The 21,642-nt window shown below is 43.0% G+C and overlaps 1 protein-coding gene across 1 annotated transcript; it reads right to left on the reverse strand.

Moving 5' to 3' along the window:
* Nucleotides 1-268: 268 nt before the first annotated feature.
* Nucleotides 269-21,282, reverse strand: marchf5 (membrane-associated ring finger (C3HC4) 5). Its single transcript, XM_068568386.1, has 6 exons — nt 20,867-21,282; nt 12,638-12,840; nt 4,399-4,529; nt 3,928-4,111; nt 3,153-3,319; nt 269-2,173 (listed from the first exon to the last, which is right to left on the reverse strand). The coding sequence occupies exons 1-6, from the start codon at nt 20,908-20,910 to the stop codon at nt 2,057-2,059; spliced, it is 846 nt and encodes a 281-aa protein (XP_068424487.1). The 5' UTR covers nt 20,911-21,282; the 3' UTR covers nt 269-2,056.
* Between the last annotated feature and the right edge of the window lie 360 nt (nt 21,283-21,642).

The following is a 21,642-nucleotide window of genomic DNA, read 5'->3' on the forward strand; positions in this document are numbered from 1 at the left end:
TGACACGCGACGTCACCGGGTAGTCAAGTGGCCGCCACTATTTTTACGCTTCCTAGGGTTTAGTGGGTCATTTTGATTCATCCCTAAACCTTTGATTACGGAAATATAAGCATGTTAGTGACTAGTGGTACGAGTTACTCCTGACTAAGAGGGCAGTGAAATGCCTTAAACGTTCTTAAAAAATAAAAAAAAGACACTGGAATGAAACATGTGTATGTGTGCATTTAAAGAAACACTCGTCACAGACAAGCTCAACACATGCGCCTCCTCATTGGAAAAATACATTTATTCACAGAACTCATAGCGTAGAACTCTAAAAGTTACACGTCTCTTTTGGCAGAGTGTAGATCCAAACAGTGAATCTACAGAGGGCTGGAGGCACAGTTCATGTGTCCGGCGGGTTAAACATGACCGACTTACACATCTTTGTACGGCCACAGTTTGCTGGCTCGCTATGAGAGGCAGAAAACAAATTTGGGGCTCAGCTCGCCGCTAATTGATCATCACGTCATGTTTTGAATGAGTCGGAACCAAACCCATTGGCTAACATGTAGTGAGTGCTGTGTTCTCATACTTGAAGACAAAAAGCTGTATTTTCTCACCTACTTGGGTGATAGAAGATAGTAGTGTTGCAATGTTCCGGGTTTTAGGATTTCCACCGCTATCCCAATACGCTCTTATTTTGTAGGGACAATTCAAACGTTACATTCAAATGGGATCTTTTGAGAGACGATGTCCCTTTTTTATTGGGGATGTCCAACAGGTTTTTATTTCCTACAATAGAAAAGGTTGCAAATTACACAAGGCAATTGAGGCATCGGCAGGAATACAAACAAGAAAACCTGTGCAAACAAATCCCCAACTTTCTGCACGGCTAAATATTAATAATAGTAAGTGAGAAAATATGGCTTTTGTCATTTAGCTGAACCTTTTCACTTTTGCCTCAAGAGCCCTGCCAAAAAAGGGTGGAGAAAAAATAAATAAAGTCAAATTGTAGCTTAAATAAGTCCACACTGAAGTGTTTGTCTACTTTCAGCAAAGTTTGACATCTCCCAGTGAAAAGTGCTGCGTCCAAACTCACGAGTCACCCAAAGCTTTTGAAATGCTTTTACAGTCCAACATCCCATCACTCAGAGAAAAAAAAAGAAAAAAAAAAGCTCAGAGCAAATCGAAAGCTTCCATGTCATCCATCCGACCAGTGTCGTCACGGCAACAGGCTCAACCAGACCTGCAGCTTCTTTGATGAGGAAACAAAAGCATTTTTTGCTGTGACAATCAATGTAAAAACCCTGCCAAGGCATGTGAACAACAAAAAAGAGAAAATAAAATCCTTTCAAATTGTACCGGGTCTAAACGTTCCTGTGGTCAGCGTGCAGTCTTTACAGCTGCATGAAGATTAATCCTCAACATCTCAAACATGGGACAGGTTCTCTCTCAAGTCTTCCTGTTGTCTGCAATGTACTGCATCACGATTCAGAACACAATTTATTGTTTTATCAATACATTCTACACACTGAACAATTCAAACCCCTTAACATTGGCAAAGGAGGCTTTTTCCAATCTGCAAAATATAAAACAATCATTTATTATTATTATTATTATTATTATAAAACTTTCTAATTACACATGCCCCGCATTTGTTTGTTTAAAATACAGTAAGTTTACAATAAGTGTGAGATATGGGGTTGTTGAAGCCCACCCACCAAGACTCACAGCCTCGTTCTGTGTTAATGTGGCACTGCGCAAAACAAGCTCCAGTTTGTGTCCACAAGTCTTATCCGTCTTCACCTTACGAAAAGCGGCGAGAGTTTTTAAAAAAAAAAAAAGAAAAGTATGGTGGCGGGTTCGGAGGTGAGTCACCTTCACGTGAATGTTCGCTACGGTGCAACGAGTCAAGTAAGGGTGGGGAAGAGGAGGGGGCGGTAAGGGGGTGACACCAATCCGAAGACAGTCTGACCTGCACTCAAGTTAATTTCCTCATTCCCATCGGGGAGATTGGAGCGGGGTGGGGAGATTGTTTGGTCCGGCTGTCCTTCGTCAGGACTGTGGCGCCTTCTCAGGCTTCTTCCTGCTCGGGGAAGTTGAGGATCTTGCGGTGTGCTTGCCTCAGGTACTGCTGCTGTTTGAAGTACACCTTAAATGCCCCCTTGATGGCCACAAAGGCAATACCTCCCTGTAGAAAACAAACAAAATACAGTGTTGAAAGAGGGCTTAAAGGCATATTCAGCTGCCTTCATCCGTTTATGTGGAAAGAGTGACGTTGTGGAAAATCCCAACAAATCGCAGACTTGATGTTTGGGAAAAAAAATCAAGGTCACCTGAAGCAAACTCTGAATAATAGAGCAGGAGGGCAGATGCGATGAGAAGGTTGATAAGGCGACAGAGTCCGCGTGCTGTGCTGACAACCCGTCACACTTTCATATAATCCCAAATGCATCGCAGCCAAAACACAGCTGCCCGTCCGCTCACCAAATCTCGTACCCACAGAGACCACAGTTTCATTTGTTGACTGGTTCATTTAAGAATTATCTGTTGACTCTTACTCCAATATGTGCACTTCCAAAGTGGTTCAGGTACTTTTTATTAAAATGAAAAATTTTAACAAGCTAATATTTGTGCCTTTGTTCCTTTTTCTATTATCAATACCAGTAAAAGAAAAACATTTGATTTGCCCTTTAAAATTTGCTGTTGTCAGGTAAAAAGATCAATTGCGATGGTCTTGTGTTTTTCTTTTCAACAAAGTAACAAATGAGCCTCTGGCAATGTGTTTTGAACTACATGTGGACTGGTTCTGATGACTTGCTTTAACCAGGGATTCTTTTTTTTCCTGCAACGCTTTCCGCCCTCAGTTGGTCCATCACTCACAGAGCTCGGCAGATGAGGACCAAGGGTTCAGTGGCGTTGCACGAACCACTCCGCTAACGTCCCATCCTCACCACTCCTAACATCCTCATGTTGTGCACAAGGAATACTGGTACCGGAGTCATTGACTAACTGGCATTGCTGCATTGTACGCGTTAAACAAGAGAAGGCAGACCAAACGGGGAAGTATGTAGAAAAAAGTGTTCAACTCACTTGAACACTTACAGTCTGACTTATACTCGAGAATCATGATCAACCGGCTATAACCAAGCGTTACGGGTTGTACCCACCAGGATGGTCCTTTGCAGGTTGGAGTTGACGCTGCTGAACATGAGCTTCCCCACGATGGTGGCGATGGTGGGGAAGACCAGAGCGCCGCACAGGATCCGCGTCGCTGACACGTGGTCCGCCAGGGGGCTGGCCTCCGCCGGGATGCGAGGAACTGGGCAGCCAATCCCTGCGGAGACACAGACAGAGAGCAGCAGGGAGCCAGTTGAAACGTGCATATAATGTGTTCGCAGCCGAGGGGACAGCTGGTCGATAAAGCAAACAGTTGTCAGTTCAACGCGCCTGAGAGGCGGAGGGATGATGCAATGAGCATAAAGCAGCGACAGCGCTGGGTTCTGCGATTAATGAACCGGTAGCAAAGTCCAGAGTTACTGTGTGAATAAGACGCACCTCATCACAAACAACAGTGTTGCCGAGTTACCAACAGCCTGCATCCTGTGTTCACAACTTGTTTTGTGTCAATAAGAGGTTGTGGCAATTCTGACTCATCGTTAGGAACCATTCTGACAACCTCGAAACAATGAATGCGTCTGACGTAATAATAAAATGCTCTTTTGAAACTGAAAGAAATATGCATTTGTTTGAGCTTTTTTAATTACTGCTGGTAATTTACCATTTCCCTGCAGTGGAGGCTGTTTTCCAGCTCACCGCTGCCGAACACAGTTACAGCTCCGTCCCATAATCACATCAATAAACAACATTTAATAAAAAGGTAAGCGCTCCACATTGCCGACACGACGAGTATGTTTTCTGGGAGCTAACCAAGTGTGTCCTGACCTGGGAAGATGCTGTTGAGGATCTGCAGCTTGTTGCAGTACTTCCTCCACAGACGCAAGACGTAGTCCTCCCAGCGGATCATCTTGCCGAGGATCAGCATGACGGGGATGGTGGGCAGGCCGATGAGCAGGAATAGTGGGTCGGCCCGCTCCATGACGTCCAGGCCCTCCTTATGGCCCACCACCTGGAGGGCGGAGGGGAAAACTAATTAACTGGTTGACTTTTTACCAACACTTACTGACAAATAAAGGAGCAATAGGGGAGCACAGAAATGCTGTTGTGACTTCACAGGTGATAGATCTAACCAGCACCGTGCATTTTATTTGCAGTTTTATAAAATGGAGAATTTCCAAATGGAAATACATAAAGTGCTTTCGCCAGCGCACATGAAGGTCAAAGTCACAACCTTAAGGCGACTAAACAGACCTTTCATGAACCCAAAAACCTCTCAGGAGGGAGCACTGGCCACACCTGCATGACAGTGACGGCTCCGTAGGTGACTGCAGTCCAGTAGATGGAGCCCACCATGATGCCGGCAGCGGCGAAGGGGCCGGCCTTAGAGATGAGCCGGTCGGCCAGGTCCAGCACGTAAACCACGGGACCTGGCGGAGGAACACAGTTTAGAGTGAGGCCAACTTGTACACAAACAACTCGTATTTTGGTAATAAAGTTTTTAGCGCTACATAGCCCGAGTGATAATGGATTTTGGAGATCGATACACATATTGGCTCAAACTCACCAAAAATCAATAACTATATATATGAGCTGTTAACAATCTTGATATACATCCCTATGTTTTTTTTTCTAAGAATTTAGTCCTGGGCGGGACACTTTTACAGCTTATAAACCAAGTTGTGGGCCAAGGCCGGTTCAGCTCTAGCTCCGTTACAGCCGACTTGAGCAGCTACATTCATAACCTGTGCGCCCCGTTCTCGTAAATAACTAATCTGGCTCACAGAATGTAGATTCGGCTCATCATTGGCCGCCTGTTGAAGGAATGCTACTCCCTTCGGCTATTGGAGATGTTATATTTTTACACGGTCAGAAATGTTAAACAAAAAAATACTAAAACAAAAAACGTTTTAGTATTTTGATTTTCTTCAGCAATACGACAATATCTGATCGACTACTTTAATACAATAAATTTAATCCCACTGAATCAGAGGAAAATTTTTTTTTAGGTAAATCCACACACGAACATCCTGTCACTGGCGAACATTCAAAAGGCCTCTGTGCCACAGTGCCAATGTCCAGCATGGGGTCATCAGACTGCTGCAGGGAAAACAACCGCTGGAAATAGAAACGCATTTCCAAACACGACACTTGAGAAAAGGTTCGGCTGGCAGGTCAAGTGAAACGCTGTGTGACCTGGAACCACAGAGATCCAGTAAACAGTGAAAGAACTTGGGACACAAGGAAGCTCACACTGAATATCTACCAGATAGTAAGGCAGCTTTCCAGCACAACAAAAATTATAACAATGCAGTCACGTGAAAGAAATAAAAAGACTACCGGTATGTAACAGAAAGTGTGAACCAAACCTGACCTGCTTCAGAGTTATTGACACACAGGAAGGAACTTCTCAATTCAAGAGGCCGGCATGAAAAAAAGGATTAACCTGAAGTCTAGGCATGACTAAAGAAGAGCTATGTTGCCGACTGAAATCAAGAGCAGGACCGTCACCTTATTTTTCTTTTCTTTTTTAAAGAACTCTATTCTCGGCTGCTTTCTCCTCCGTGGCATTCAAGGCTGACTTGAGGGAAACCATGCAATATTTACAGGAAGGCAACTTGATTTCCTCGCTCAGACAGTCAACTACATCCTATTAATAACTAGCCCAGGAGTCAAGTGGGAGAAGGGCGGGGTGGGGACGCTACACAGAACCCGGCAGCAGGCCTCTCTGTGTGTCGCAGCACCGCAGCATACCAACTGCAGGGCGAGAGGTGGAGCGCAGAGCAGGCTGGAGTAACAGACCAGGAAAAAACAGTTTCTCAAACCTATTACGACTGAGTAGGCAAATCAATGGTGTCCTTCATTGACAGAACTTTATTTCAAGGCAGAAACGGTTCGGGATTTCTGTGATTGACGGTCAGCGTTAATGCATATTTCTGTTCTCGCAGGGCAAATGTGCAGTTCACGACGACAACGGTGGCAGATGTAACACTTTGAAATGGACGACTTATTTACTCAACAATCACTACAAAATTAGAGCTAATGATTTTAAAGCCGGGCTTTAATTCAAGTTCAAATTCAAGAGAAAGTAAATATATTCACCAGCAAAGTGGTTTGAATGTCATTTCAATTGGCTTTTCGACCAACACGATAGTCTCTTGAGACTGTCGGCATTCATGGTCACTTTATTTTTTAATCTTGAGAAGTGGCCTTAAAAAAGAAGAAAAAAAACGTGCAGAGTCATTGGTCCTTGTGTGCAGGACTTGGTTCGAAAAGACTTTCCCCTCTGGACGTGTCAGCAGCAGATTGAGAAAATAAAAATACAATCCCATTCACACTTCCTGGCTAGTGTAGAGAAAGTTAAAACAAAAATAAACCCAGATTGACCGTGTTAACGGGCTTAAATCCTTTGGCTTTAAAGGAAGACTGTGCTGCAGTTGGTTACGGGCGTTTGGCAGTAGGATCGCTGCCAGCCATCTCCGAGACATCAACTGAGACGTAGACAGATTTAATGCAAACATCTGAGCGGATGAATATTTCACGAGCCTGCGAAGGGAATTAGCCTCTCCCCCCCCCTCCACACACACACACACACACACACACACACACACACGTGTAAAGAAGACAGCGGCGGTCTAAAACAAGTCTCTGTGGGTATTTTTGGGGTTATGGGTTTTCACATAAGACAGACTTTATCAAGCTGTTTGCGCAGCCAGGCCACCGTAAGGCTGTTAACCCTTAAGTACGCGACAATCTGTACACAAGTTAGCCACTGTTACCTCGTGCACCCATTCCTGCGGCCGAGTGCATTCACTCTGTAAACGCACAGAGTTTCGAGCACAGCTCAGTGCAGCATTATACCCCTCTCTCTCTCCCTCCCCCCCTCCCGGCCTTTTGACGCTTTCCAGAACTCATTTTCCCTGCACCTGTTTTCGGCAGCCGGATTGATCTTGCATTAAAATGGCATATTTTGATGACAGCGTTGGATTCTCTTCCGCTTTTTCCCTGCTTAAGCATTACGCCACCGCCCAGCCGGCGGGAACTGGGTCGCCCCTTAATGGCTGCGGGCAGAATGGAGAGTAATTCATTTCAGGCCCTGGCAGCAGATTGCATAATTAAGATAATTAAAAAGAAGGGAGGGGGGTTTTGGGGGAAAAAGTAATGGAGAGAGGCAAAAAGTGCAATTCCTCAGTAGTGGGCACGCATGCTGGCACACTGTTCCAGCTGGCTTGTTTACCCTCTCTCTCTGAAAAAAAAAAAAAAAGGAGTAGCAAGGACACGGCGTCCTCGGAGTTATATTGCTGGCCAAATTGGCATGATATGCTGGCTTTGGCTATACAGCAGGTGCTAGTGGGAAGAGGGCCATAGCAGGATATAGCTTCCCTGCTCTTTATGGGCCGCAGTGTTGCCTTCTTCTGGATCATCCCCCGCGCCACAAGTCGGTAAAAATAATCAAAACCTGGGTTAATAGAAATGGTGATCTGTGGCTCCAGATCAAACCCGCATCTGATCCGATGGCAGGCAGGGATCCCTCCCTTTGGAGCCAAACAGGAGTAAGGCCCTTAAAGCCGCTAGAAATGAGCTGGTCTCAGCAACAACACTGAGAGAAAATAACTACTGTGGCAGCTTTCAAACAGTCATCCCCGTCTATACCTATCCACGGCTTACGCCTCCATCGCCCAAACAGAAAGCAGTCATCCCTGTGGTGTTGTCATCAAGCTGCGAAATTGCTATTAATCTGAGGGCTAATTAAAGCCGCGACAAATACCATAGTTCGTGCCACTAAAAGTATATTCAAAGCGAAAACACCCAAACTTTAAAAATTGTAAAAACAAAACACGATACGCACAGAGCAATCGGTTGTCTGCACAACAGGCACACCATAAATACTGGGTAACATCGTATGTATAACTATAAAGGATAAAATAATGGGGAAGAGAATACTGCAGCAGCAATGCAGCAAAACAGACAGCACTGCACTCCTGCTCACTTTGAAGTGCACTAATGCCCAGAGCTTCCTGCACCTAGAGACTGGAACTCCTCCGACGGCATAAAATCCCAGCTCAGAGAATGGCGAGATTTATTTTTCTGCATTCATTAGTAGTATTCCTCCTATTTATTGAGCCTGAACCAAGACATATTGAAGCCCTTTAAATGCGCTTCTGCCTGTGTAGCTACTGAATACACTGCTGGAAGATGTACGTTAAACATTTACAGCAGAGTAATGGAAAATTAATGTCACAATGAAATAAAGCCCATGCATTTGGTCCTCTACAAAACAAACGTAGTAATTTGCAAATGCAGATTGACCCCCCAGGTGAACATCATGTAAATCTGCCGGCAACTTTTGCATGTGGTGATCCCGCAGAAAAGGATCAGGTCCCAGGCACATCCTGTTCCTATAAGATCGAGGAAAGGCCACAGTCACAAACGTACGCCACAGGGAAACACTGGGGGTCAGGCATGATTTCACAGATTTATCGGCAGTGCAGCAGCGTTACTCCACTTATCTCCTCCTCCGCTCTGTCAGCCTTTGATGAGCTTGCTCCGTCAGCTCGTCCCGCCGTGACCCAATTTCACTCTCATTCCCCTCACCCAGACATATCCAAACGTCTTTTTGTCGCTGTCTGATGGCATTAGGGGAAAATAAAATTTTTCCTGTGGATCAAGACCGTCCCAGGCAAACATAGCTGGCTCTGCCAACACAACCGCACTGCTCGACTTCCTGGCCCAATACATTCAGATGCTGGAGGATAAAAATAACCTTTTAGGGTGTTCAGAACATGCTGGTTGGAATTCCCTTGACTTCAAATGCTTCTGGCTTTTGCACCTGATAAAAACGAAACAAATCAAGTTGGTTGCCTGCTGTTAAACGGTCGAGTAGATGAATTAACCGGGCCCGGATGTTGACTGGCAGAACAGGTTAGTCAATCACCACGGTATTCATGCTATGTTGGTACCGCTGGGTTAGATACTGAAATCAACAAGTGGTTTTTGGTCCAAGACTAAATTTCCAAAGAAGTTTGGTGCTAACGAGGGCAATGCCTTACAGGGAAAGAGTATCACACAGTCAGTTTGTCTTTCCTCAGTTATTTTGTTCCTCACACTCCTGTGTATGAATGAATATTTCTAGTAAGGAAATATTCGTACTCGCCAACGTGCATGTCATCCTAAAATCTGCAACAAAGCTCTGGAAACCCTGCCTCTATTTCAACATCATGTCTTTGAGAAGCGGGTTATAAGCAGTAGACTGGACATACAGAACACAGGTCGGGTGTAGTTAGTTGTCTCCCTTCACCCTGAGATGAGATTGGTCAAAGAAGACTTACACGAAACCGGTTTGTGGGGGGAAAAAGATTTATGGGCTGCTGCTCTAGAAGGTTATCTTTGATTTAGATTTCTAAATCCTCTTATGATCTGGATAGGCAAGTCAGCCATTTCAGTTGTTGAAAATGTACACCCATGTTTAATACTTGAATATAAAAAAGGAGGGAAAAACAGACTACGCTAGCTTTTCAGATGAGATCCAACGTTAAAAGTAGGATGCAATTCAGGCTACCTTAATGTACTGCAGATTTAAAAACACGAGAGAAATTCTGCAAATCTACTTGGGTGACCTAAATATCATCTCCGGCCACACACCCATCTGTGGGTTTCAGTCTCACACTACAAACCCATTTCTCCCACTCAGTGCAATAGTTTTGCAATGTCTCCTTCAGATATGCATCGTGTGCTCAAACAGATGTGGCATAATTCTTTCTTTCTTTCAGAGCAGGCCTGTTGGATGGCTTTTTCTTCCTGCACGTAATGGTTATAGAGCACTAATTAGCAGTCCTATTGGAACCTGTGAACCAATTAACACACCCATAAATACAAAAGAGGAACAGGCCTTGCAGACACGTTCCCAAACACCCAGCAAGCAGCCATGTGCTAATAACCAGCTCGTAGAGAGAGAGGTGCAGACATCCATTGAGTCATCTACCTCAGAGCAGGAAGCCGAATCAAACATTTTGATTATGGAACCAAAGTGACCGACAGCACAGCCTCGGCCACTATTAAGTTTCCCCTAGGTTTACAGCTACAGGGGGATGGGAGGTATGAGGGGGCGAGGGGGTAGAGGTGTCCTCGACGACACCGACAATGACACAAACACCAAAATTATTACTTTTTCTGTAAATAACATCATTTTGTGACTCCATTTGTGCTTTTATAAAGAACAGAATAAAGAAAATTACAATAACTTTCAATTAAACCAGATTGCCTCACCGGACTAAAAAAAGCTCGTTACACTTGGAGCAAGAGAGCTGCTCCGGGTTCAGGGAGCTGCTCCGGTGCTCCTAGCAGGAGGGCTACTGTTGCCATCTTCAACCTGGGAGCGTTTAAAAGATATAGTTGTCTGCTTTCACGCGACATATTGCCCGCTGTTTGGTGCTCAGAGCTCACCTGTGCCGCATGCATCGGGACGGAACAACGCTGCGCGTGATACAGAGAGCAGAAGAGAGGAGAAGTGTTTACGTGCGACCACGTAGAGATAGAAATGACAAGCTGTCGTGGTGATCCGATCAATAAAATACTGCCGTTTAGTTTGTTTAATAACAGAACAAGGTGTCCACTTGTTCTATTAGGAAAGAGAACCTTAAATGACTTCTTGTAATGTGGCGATACAGAAAAAATTACAGGGGGGCGCCCCGCCCCCCTAATATAATGGTAGGGGAAACACTGTTATATACATGAACCTGTTTACCAAACAGAGCCAATCCTCCCACAGACTAGCATTGTCTTGGGGCCAGCTACTGTCTCAAATTGCAACTTCTCCCTCTTTGAAGTTGAACTGGAAGTGGCTGATGGGGAAACTCAGTGATAACTGTGGACTATTCATTTTAAATGTGTCCAGGTTTTGATATTCAGCTGAAAAGAAACAACAAAAAAACACACCAGACAAAAACACAAAAAACAGCACCGCTGCAGCAGGCTCCAGTCCGTCTCTGCAGATCACCAGGCCGCACGCAGGCCACGGCTCATCATCCCCAACATATAACAATACATTTTGTTTTAGACATTTACTTACATGTGTCTACCATTTTATTCAAATATTCCACTACTTTTGTGAACCTAAGACCTTTTGGTAAAACAATTTCTAGCACCAAAACAGTTCAACCACATGAGTAAAGGTATGTTTTCACCAGAGATATGAAGAAGTTCCAGAATAGTATATGTATTTTTCAGCTTTAGGGCCATGATATCACTTTACACGTGTACCTTAGGACACAAAATATAGAGAGAGATGCGTTGATTAGTAATCAGGAAGCTAAATATATACAAACATTAAAAATCATTCATTATGTTTTGTTGGGGGAAAAGAGAGGATAACATTTTTAAAAAATCGTATATTAAATCGCAATTGCAATATTTGGGGGTAAAAAAAACAAAAACGCAATTAGATTATTTTTCCAAATTGTTCAGCCCTAGATAAAACGATGTTTGTTTTTTTTGCTGTACCTCGAATATTTTTGATAACATGAGGACTATAGGACTGAGAAACTGAAAAGGGAGGCTGTTCTGGCCAAGTGAACATGGATGTGTATGGCGTAGGTTCACTAAATGAGTCATGTCATTTACCAGCTGGTTTGTTTGGGAACAATTAAAGCCCTCATCACTCTGACTCGTCAAGATAATTGAAGCGGCCACTTCTCTAAACTGCTGCTGGTCGATCAGCGCTGTATAACAAATGAGCGCCCTTCTGTTCGTAGTCAGGCTGAAAAGGAAATATTTACCCAGATCACCACAGACCCGCAGCTGGTTTTAGGAGTAAATAAACATGCACTCAGGCAAGACAAACTGAATCTCTCTCAGAGCTTTGGATATAGTTGCAGGCGGCAGCTATTTAGAGCTTCATGGAAATACGCTCTCTCGTGCAGCTTCAATGTTGACAACTTGGTAGAAAAGGAGAGACATGACATTTTGACAATACTACAAATTAAATTGAACTTTTTCTCAATCTATTTTAGTGCTATGTAGCTTTCTTTTTTTCCGTGTTTGTTGTTTAAACATCCCCTCACACACTTAAGAGTGTTGGATGTTGTGTCTTACTTACAACATTTACAAAGTCAAAAAAGACAAAAAGCTAAATAAATGCAGCAGAAACAGAGATATCGTCTTTTCTTGATCATGTATTTTCCTTCCTCGTCAAAAACCTGCTTGCATTACCCGACGGTTCGGCTTGAGATTTGAGGGTTGTTATGGTAGCAGCAGCTTATGTCGGGTCAGGCCTCGAGGTTCACACAGAGCTGAGAAGAGGGCTTTAGGTCTGTTAAACTTGCTTTTTCTCCAACTCTAAATTCCAGACCACAAAAGGCTCTACACAACAACATACATCACGTACACAGGGGCTCTTGCCAAGAACTGTGAACGACTTTGATGCAGTTTAGCACCAGAATCCAGAGCAAATTTCTTTACAGACTTTTAGCCATGTAACTGATCAGTAATGAAGTCTCTCTGCCCTAAAAGAAAAGAAAAACACTTAAGAGATGCAACCCACCCAGTTTGGGGAAGACGATGAGATATTCTGCATTGCATTGTGGGCAGGCCACGCGGGCTGTGCTGTTGCCCCGCTGCTTCTCGTCCACCCAGCGCTGCAGGCAGGCCTGGTGAACCCACTTGGTAGAGCCGCGGCAGCGACACGGGCGGACCCACTCCGCCGTGCGGTCATCCTCGTCCGTGGCAAAGCACACCCAGCAGCTCCTACGAACAAACACACCCACAGGTGGGATGAAGACAATAACACACACACACACTTTTAAAATCAGCTGCATGGGCCTGCATTTGTTTTAATTTTCACATTGAGACACATGCGTATGTGGTAGACTGGAGTGTGAGCGAGAGCCAGCAGGAGTAATAAATAATGTCATGTCCCTTTTAAGTAAAGGCACTTCACTTCAAACATGATTCCAAGGTTTGGCTCGGATCGGGCTTATTTGGAGATAACCCGAGAAAAACGTCAGCTATTTAGGGAATGACGATAGAAATCAACCACAATCGACCAATACAACTTATAGGCAAACAAACAGCTACATTGGCTGCTTGTCAAGCACAACTGTTCAATGCCCTCTCACTAAAAACAAACAGGCCCGCCATCTGGATACAAGGCGAAGCATTTCCAGGGGATTATCTTTTTTTTAAAATCACAATGACGTACTGTTTTTTATTGAAATAAATACCTTTTTGACCCCTATATGTTCAAATAATTCCAACATTTACCGCACAACTGCTCTTGCTGGCAACTTGCTTTTGCATCCAGCTTAAGCTACACTCTTCTGACTGCCTTTAGAACTAAATCACATTGCCAATCAAACCTTAAGTTAAAGTCGTCACAGTACAAGGGCACATGGTATTCTGATCAACCACACCTTGGACATGCAGGGAAAGCACGACGGTACTCGGTTGCAGACAAACTAAGGACACACAGTCTCTGGTGTGTGACATGCAGACAAATGCCTTGTTCTGGATTCAAGCCAAACCGTATTTTAACATCCCCCTCCTCTCCTGCCGACAAGCATCTAAACATATATCCCTCCTTCCTCTCTTCCCACATTATATCCTCCCACACACAGTGAAGGTCCTTCTGAGTGAACTGTTGTTCCACTTAAATGAGGCAGGAAGAGTCCCACCTCTTTAAAACGTATACCTCCTCACTTCCAGGAAAGGAGCCATTATGTTTGGACCCGTCTGCTGTGCCATCTCACAATTAATTGAACTCCTTTTGAGAACAATACACCCGTCGGCTCCATGTCAGTCCAACATCTGGGGAAGTAACACGATACCCAAGCGCCCTGACCTTACTACAGCACATCTCCGACTGTGACATTATATTGCTTTTCCATAATTAATCAGGTGCATGCGGCTGGCTGGAAGCTTTATCACCCTCGTGTCTCGCTGCATGAGGCAAAGTTCAAGAATCTAAAACAGTGACATTCTTATTTTAGCTGCTATACACTTGAAAATAGTCGTAGGTTAGACCTGAATAATGAATGCTACAGCCAAGCCCCTCAACAACTAAAGGGGTTTCATTAGAGCTAAAGAAAACCGTGTGATAATTGTGAAAAATGGAGAAAAAGAACCTGCTTAACGTCAAAATGTCAAGATCTTCTTTTAAGTCCCATTCAATTATGCCTGGGACTAGCTTGTTGCAAGGCGATCCGCCCAGGTTCAGGGGCCAACTGGCTGCTGCCTTTGACCCATTTACAGTCTGACTATACGCGTGTGACATTTAGGTTCTCATTTTCATAATCACCCTGCCCCTTATACAGTTGGCATTTCAGTGGATGGATGAAACAATCATTAGTTGACACACGCCTCCCATAAACCCTGACATTAATTCAATGAGTGACAACTAACAGAAACAAATGTCCACCCCCGCCCCTCTAATTATCATTCACATTTGGTCATTACTGTAATATATATATATATATATATATATATATATATATATATATATATATATATATATATATATATATATATATATATATATATATATATGAAAACGACCCCTGGGTTGATATTCACAAAATCAACATGCATATATCAGGTGAAGGTATATTCCATCACTGACATGCCAGGCTGGTTTAAAATGCAGAAATAGACGAACTAGACAACTAGCTGCCTGTGTCTGACCTGCTAAGCTGTATCTGGAGTTTACGGTCCCATTTCCTGTCGGTCACAGGTATGCCCGGAATGGAGCAAAACCGTTGCTACAATCCTGTCCCCACAGTTGAATAATGGATGGCAAATCTGTGGGCTTCTGTCATCATCACACCAAGGTCTAGGTGAGCTACGTTACTGGGACCACAGGGGAGCAGAGGGGGCTGTTCTGTGAAAGACCAGACAGCCAACTTGGATTATTTGCTCGGGTTGCTGCCTGCCTTAAATGGATGATTTTCCAATACTCCCCTGGTGCTGAATAAAACATGACGATGCAGGAGAGGAGCCTTAGGGTCGAGGCGCTCAGGTGACACGGCCAGCTGAAGGAGCAGGACTGGGACACGCAGTAAATCCGAGTCTGATGGAAACCTTAACCGTCCATTCACGCGCCTGTCTGACGTCCTTGGAACTGCCCACCTTCTCTTTGCTTCTGAGGCATGCAAGTCCGACACTACATGCAGTGTATATTCACGCCTTTATTTTTGGACTGCAAAGCCGGATGAGGCTTAAAATAAACACACATAGTGCGGACATTTTTTTTACACAGGGGTGGACGTCTGAAAATTAAAAAAAAAAAACAGCCCAAACATTGACACTAAAGCAGCTATAAAACATGAGGATGCAAAGTTGAGTCGAGCAGCGGACAGATGTCTCCACAAGAGCACGACAGTGGAGAACAAAACCCAGCGCTCCCTTGGATTCCCCGGCTCCTATTGCTGTAACCCGGCCCTGCAGCATGACAGGGACTAATACAACAGCACCGAAATGCTATCCTCTGTGCGAAACCTTAATCTCCAGCTCGCTTTGCCTCAACCCTGTTTAACAGAACTGTGAGGCAGATAAGCCTGTGCTGTGTGTGTACAAAATGGTCCGACATATTATGTAACGTGTCCACAAAACACATTTACAACATATGTTCACAATAAAAAGAAAATTAAGCTCAAACCTAACGACACATAATGTTGACAAATGCCATCACACACCAGACACAATCCCCCCGGTTACTGCTTAACAAGGCCTGGAAGGTGTCCATAAAAATGTCCTTTCAAAGAACATGATATCTGATGATAGCAAGTTGCCTGAACTATAGCTGAAGCAAGGTGACTGGCGTCTCGGCCACTTACTTACATGTTAAAAACAGGCAAACTCGAGTGGGCTTTGCAACTTCCACAATGAAGCTTTAATTCACTTAATCCTAACAGACTGCTTTAAAACTTCCAAGGGCAGGCAAACAGCGGGGCATGAGTTATCCTTTTTTAATTTTGGCCACAGCAGAGGACATAATTTCAACAATCTAAGAAAAAGCAGAGCTGTATCAGCGAGTTACACAAACACAGGGAGGGCCTCCAATGGGGGGCTATTGAGGTGGGGGAGGGGGTAGGGGAATACAGGATGATGGCGTGATTGACACTGCGTACCAAAGATATGTGATGGCATAGCCACTTCTAAGCGTCTCACAAGTCAGGCACCCCGTTTTTTGAGAGGCGCATAAGCCGCCCCACAAAAGGCTCCTTTCACTCAGCAGCGGGTCACGTGACTGTGGGAAACCTGGAGGTTCATCAGCACAAAAGGCAGGACGCAGGAGCACTGGATTCTGTCCAACAAAATTATTATAAAGAAGGGTAAGATGTCGATGGGGTTTCTTCATGTCTGACTGATTCCACTCAATCACCAACTAGTCTCGTCTGTGTCAGTTAGTTTAACAACAACACATGCAGATTTTTTTTTTTTTTGGGAGGGCGGGAGGAGGAGACGACCGTTCTCAGAGTTTGTCGAGTTCCGCACTATTTCAGCACTCTGGATAACGCCGCAGTGCACAGTCAATATTCTGAAACAGCTAAGCAATAGGCACATGAGTCGCAGCCAATAGCTTTGTTGTTGTTCAAAGTTTTTTTATAAAACGCTTGAACAGAAGGTGATCAATGAGCACCAAGAAAGAAAAATAACTACATTTGACCATTTACAAGAGTTGAACAATCGCATTAAACTGTACGTCTTTAGTTGGACATAGCTATATGAATATACAACCATCAAGAGTCTAAGATTAGTACCTTTAATGCGATAGTTACAGTCCTGGGTATTTTCCGCAGGGTCTACAAAATAACAGTGTGTCCTTACAATGTTGTGCAATCGATAACACCAAAGCTCCAGCTTCTAAGCTTACAACATTTGAATCAACACCTTGTAGAGCGTGTCAACGCAATAAATGTATGTATGTGAATATATATATATATATATATATATATATATATATATATATATATATATATATATATATATATATATCTCAGACGGAAAACCCAGAGTTATCTAGTTATCTCGCTAAACTGAAATCCAGCTTCGTGAGACAGGCCTCTGGAATCCAGGAAAAAGTGTTTATTTACTTTTTGATCGGCCCAAAAGTGGCTGGCTTCCAGACTTAGGACTAACCAGTGGAGGATTCTAATCCATAAATCCAAAATATTTTTTTGGGGATATTCTCTGGAGTTTGCATGCATTTGTTGTAAATATTCAAGGAATTGTATTAAAAAGTTACAAAGCATTGAAAGAAGATTCTATAATACAACGCAAAATTTGAAACCAACAACGTAAACAGTGTGGCCCTTCGCTTAATAGCTTGAGGTCTTAAATTGCTCGAGCGTCAAACCTGCTGGCTAAACCACCTCACTAAAGAGATGTCCTTTGGTGTGACCTTTAACTGACGTTAAGGCCATGCACAACAGGTTATTTCTGTTGCTGTAGGTTAACAAGCCATGAAAGATCTGTTGCTGATCAGGTATTATTTTTAATTTATAAGACTGTAACTTAGTTTATCATAACTTAGAATATGAGGAAAATGTAGATTAATTTATTTTCACTTCTTCACTCAACTACGACCAATAATCAAAATACTGCATTACTTAATTAGAATAAAAGCAATTGAATACCAGAAAGACACCTGTAAAAAGTGTAATGTTGGATGGATTGAAGCACAGGAAATGTTTTGACAGCAATCAACCTGCTGTTTACATAAAATAGAGATAGAGATCAACTATTACTTTGTCCCAACTTTTGTCGTGATCATAACTGAATAACATTCATGACATGATTGTGTTGAATTCACTTCATTTGCATTGTGATCTTACAAGAGTAGGCGAACGTCGCTCAGTGGTGAGCAGGATCGTGATTCAATCAGAGGATTGGCGGTTCGATCCCCGGCGCTGCAAGCCCATGTCGATGTGTCCTTGAGCAAGACACTTAACCTTGAGCAAGACACTTCACCCTAAAATTGCTGTGCCTCCGGAGAATGAACGGTTGATAATATTGATGTGGCACCTTGGATGGTGGCTCCTCCCATCAGTGGGCGAATGATGTCATGTAGTTTTAAAGCGCTTTGAGTGGTCGGAAGACTAGAAAAGTGCTGTACAGGTCCATTTATGTATATAAAACTGAACTATTTTTTGTATTTAACAAATAAAATGAACGTCTCTTTCTCAGGCTTAAAAAGAGCCAGTAGACGCTGACACACAATGCTCCCAAACCTACTATTGAATAAATGCATGGCGACAGGGTCAATCAGTATTAGCCCTTATGCAAACAGATACAGCACATATTTATATAACTATTCTTACAGAGGATAAGGGGTCAACAATTGTGACAATAGCGGACAGCAAAAAGACTAAAACAAGGTGGTGGTGTGTGTGTGCGTGTCAATAAAAAAACGTCAGCCTGAATTGAAATGTGTTCGCTACATCTATTTGTGAAACACTGCATTGCAGGGGCAGCTTGTGGCAGGCCCAGATAAGTGTGCCCTTGGAGCCGTATGTTTGTCAGTGATAGAGGCTGGATACACAACCCCCTAGAAGCAAGGGGACATGACATACATCTTCCTGCTATCCGCTCCTCAAACACTGCCAGGGTTTTTGCGTCTGCTACGAACCAGCAGCACACGATAAAGAACATTTCACAGAGCTCACATGCCCTTCGCTTCTCTCTGCTACTGTCCAGAGTTCAATATTGATAGAAAGTGCCGCCTCAAATGCATTTTAGTACCCACTAAACAGCATCTATTTCGAGGAAAGCAGCACACCAATCTGCTTGGCGGACATGGTGCAGCATCTGCTCGCTGCCGCCGATACCAGTGGTGGGCCGTCACGGCTTTCTAAGGCTTCTCTGACAGCCTAAACAGAATCACAAAGTTTTAGCTGTTTCATAATTTAAAATATATATTTTTTTCATGATGTAATTGTTTTTCACAAATACACTACATGTATTCTATTATTTTTGCCTATTAGCTTATTTTCTCATTGAACAGCTGCCTTCACCTGTTCCTCAGCTCCTCCAGACCTGTTCAACAGCATTTTTTATCCAAAAACATTTCACTTTTTATCTACGCAAGATTAGCCTGGTTAAAATACATGGAAGGGCCTTTGCGAGACCCTAGACGTGTGATTGGGCCCGCGTGACCATTAGCATGCGCTGTGATTGGTCAGTGAAGCTACCCTCTCAAACCCACGGCCTTTCCTTGGCGCGGGGATAGGTTGTCACCAGGGCAGCTGTGCTGCAATGTCATCTCTGTGCACTGTGCAGGGTCAATGTGGCAGTTTTGTTGATAAATTTGGACAACATGCATTTTTGTCGATGCAACGGGTTGTGCGCTCCCCTTCCTGTGCTGGCACTCACAGGGCACATTTCCTCCACTGTGGTGCGCCATGACTGGCTTGAGGTTGGCTTTGAAAGTCTTGGGCTGAAGGTGGCCCGCCGGCTCCGGTCGAGTGCTTTAGAGCGTCTGTGTCAGGGTATATTTATATATATTTATATATATATATATATATATATATATATATATATATATATATATATATATATATATATATATATACATATATACATACATATATACATATATATATATATATACATACATATATACATATATATATATATATACATATATACATACATATATACATATATATATATATATACATATATACATACATATATACATATATATACATATATACATATATATATATATATATATACATATATATATATATATATACATATATACATATATATATATATACACATATATATATATATATATATACATATATATATATATATATATATATATATATATATATATATATATATGTGTATCGTTGATGTTGACATGTCTGATCCAATCAAGCTTACTGAAAATACTAACTGCTAATTCAACCTAATGCAGTCTTTGAACTGGGTTAACTGTATTCTGCAAATAGAAAGAAGTAAAATCCATTAAACCGTTCAACTGGGAGCTCTGTATTCTTAAAGCAAGGCTTCAGTCTATTCATAATGTTGCCAGGCATCAGCAGACATGTTTAAACTCCTTATGTCGGCTGTAAAACTTTCCACTACAACACTTTCCAAGGGCTTAAAAAGGAATTCACTAACGTGTGTGCGTACAGGCATCGGTCAGCTATGACAGATTGTTTGACAGCATGATGAAGTGTTCAATTAAGTGTCATTCACCATAATTTCTCCCAAAATGACAGTTGAAACATTCAGTATCATAGTGATTGTTAACTATAAACATGACATTGTGAAACCTTACTGGATACAGTCTTCTATTAGCCTTGAGGTCAATAGTTATTAAGGCCAAATGTTTGAGATGAAAAACTGACCTTTACTTTATTTACATGTGACCATGTTTGGGTAAACATAATATGTTGCGTTAAGGTTCCCTCATACATACATAGATGTGTATGGTCATAGTGATGCGTTTATGGTCATGGCGATGAGATGCAGCTAACGTTATTAACGTCATCTAACGCTGTGACGTTATGAATCCTATGACAGAGGGAGCAGAGGACGTCCTACGTCAACAAACACGCTATGCTAACCGTTAAATAAGGTTTATGAGATTCAGCAGTCCGTATGAACAGATAACTGCCTGTCAAGTCAACGAGAGTCTGAACATATGAACAAAAACGACCATCACCCCTCAAAAATAAAAAACATCTGTCAATCGTAGTGATCTTATGTATAGCTTTTTACGTAGCTTCCATTAGCACGTTAGCCTTCAAGTTGAACTCACCTGTCCAAATTCTGCTGCATGGACACTGCACCCTGGTCAACCATTGTTGTGGGGAAACCAGAACGAATTGTGTTGTTGGCGGAGCAGACGAGGTGCGTTAAAAATCAAACATAAAAATGACCGGCCTGTTGATGTGCCGCAGCTGTGGCGAGCGTTCAATCACTTGCTATCTAGCAGAGGAGCTAAAGCTAACTAGCTAGTTAGCTACAAACAGGCCTTCGTGCTGATACGCCGAGTCGGCTGCAAATGAGCCAACTGTTACACATTAAACGAATCCTTCGCGGTCATGGCAGTATGGCTTGCGTCTATCTGCGAGGATAAACTATTTCAGGAAAAAAAACTCTCCTTTTGCGTCTGCAGCAGCCTCGTTTTGCACTAGTTTTGTCGCACTGGCGTGTCCGCCTGACTCCATTAGCTGGCCGTCTCCGAACGTCAAGTCGGATCGCTGTGCGCCTCTACGTCATCAAAACAAGGACAGCGCCGTAAAGGGCACCCTTCCACTCGCAAAGGGAAATGTAGTTTCATAACACTTCCCTCCCGCTTATGAACAAAAAATATCAAATTAATGTTCTGAATCCACTCCCGGCAGATGTGTCAATGATTTCCACGGCTTCTTGAATATCCAGCCAACATGAAGATGCACGTATGGCTCCAGAACACTTCTAATAGCGGTAAGATGTTTTAATAGGACTACAATATAACTGACAAAGTATTTGCACCACACCTTCGCTGCTTGTCTTTAGCTAAATATATCAAATTATTTTGTATTATGTCTT

This window comes from Clinocottus analis, unplaced genomic scaffold, assembly GCF_023055335.1.
Source record: "Clinocottus analis isolate CAN_PGR_092001 unplaced genomic scaffold, fCliAna1.0.p SCAF_8, whole genome shotgun sequence".
In the NCBI taxonomy this organism is placed as follows: Eukaryota; Metazoa; Chordata; class Actinopteri; order Perciformes; family Cottidae; genus Clinocottus; species Clinocottus analis.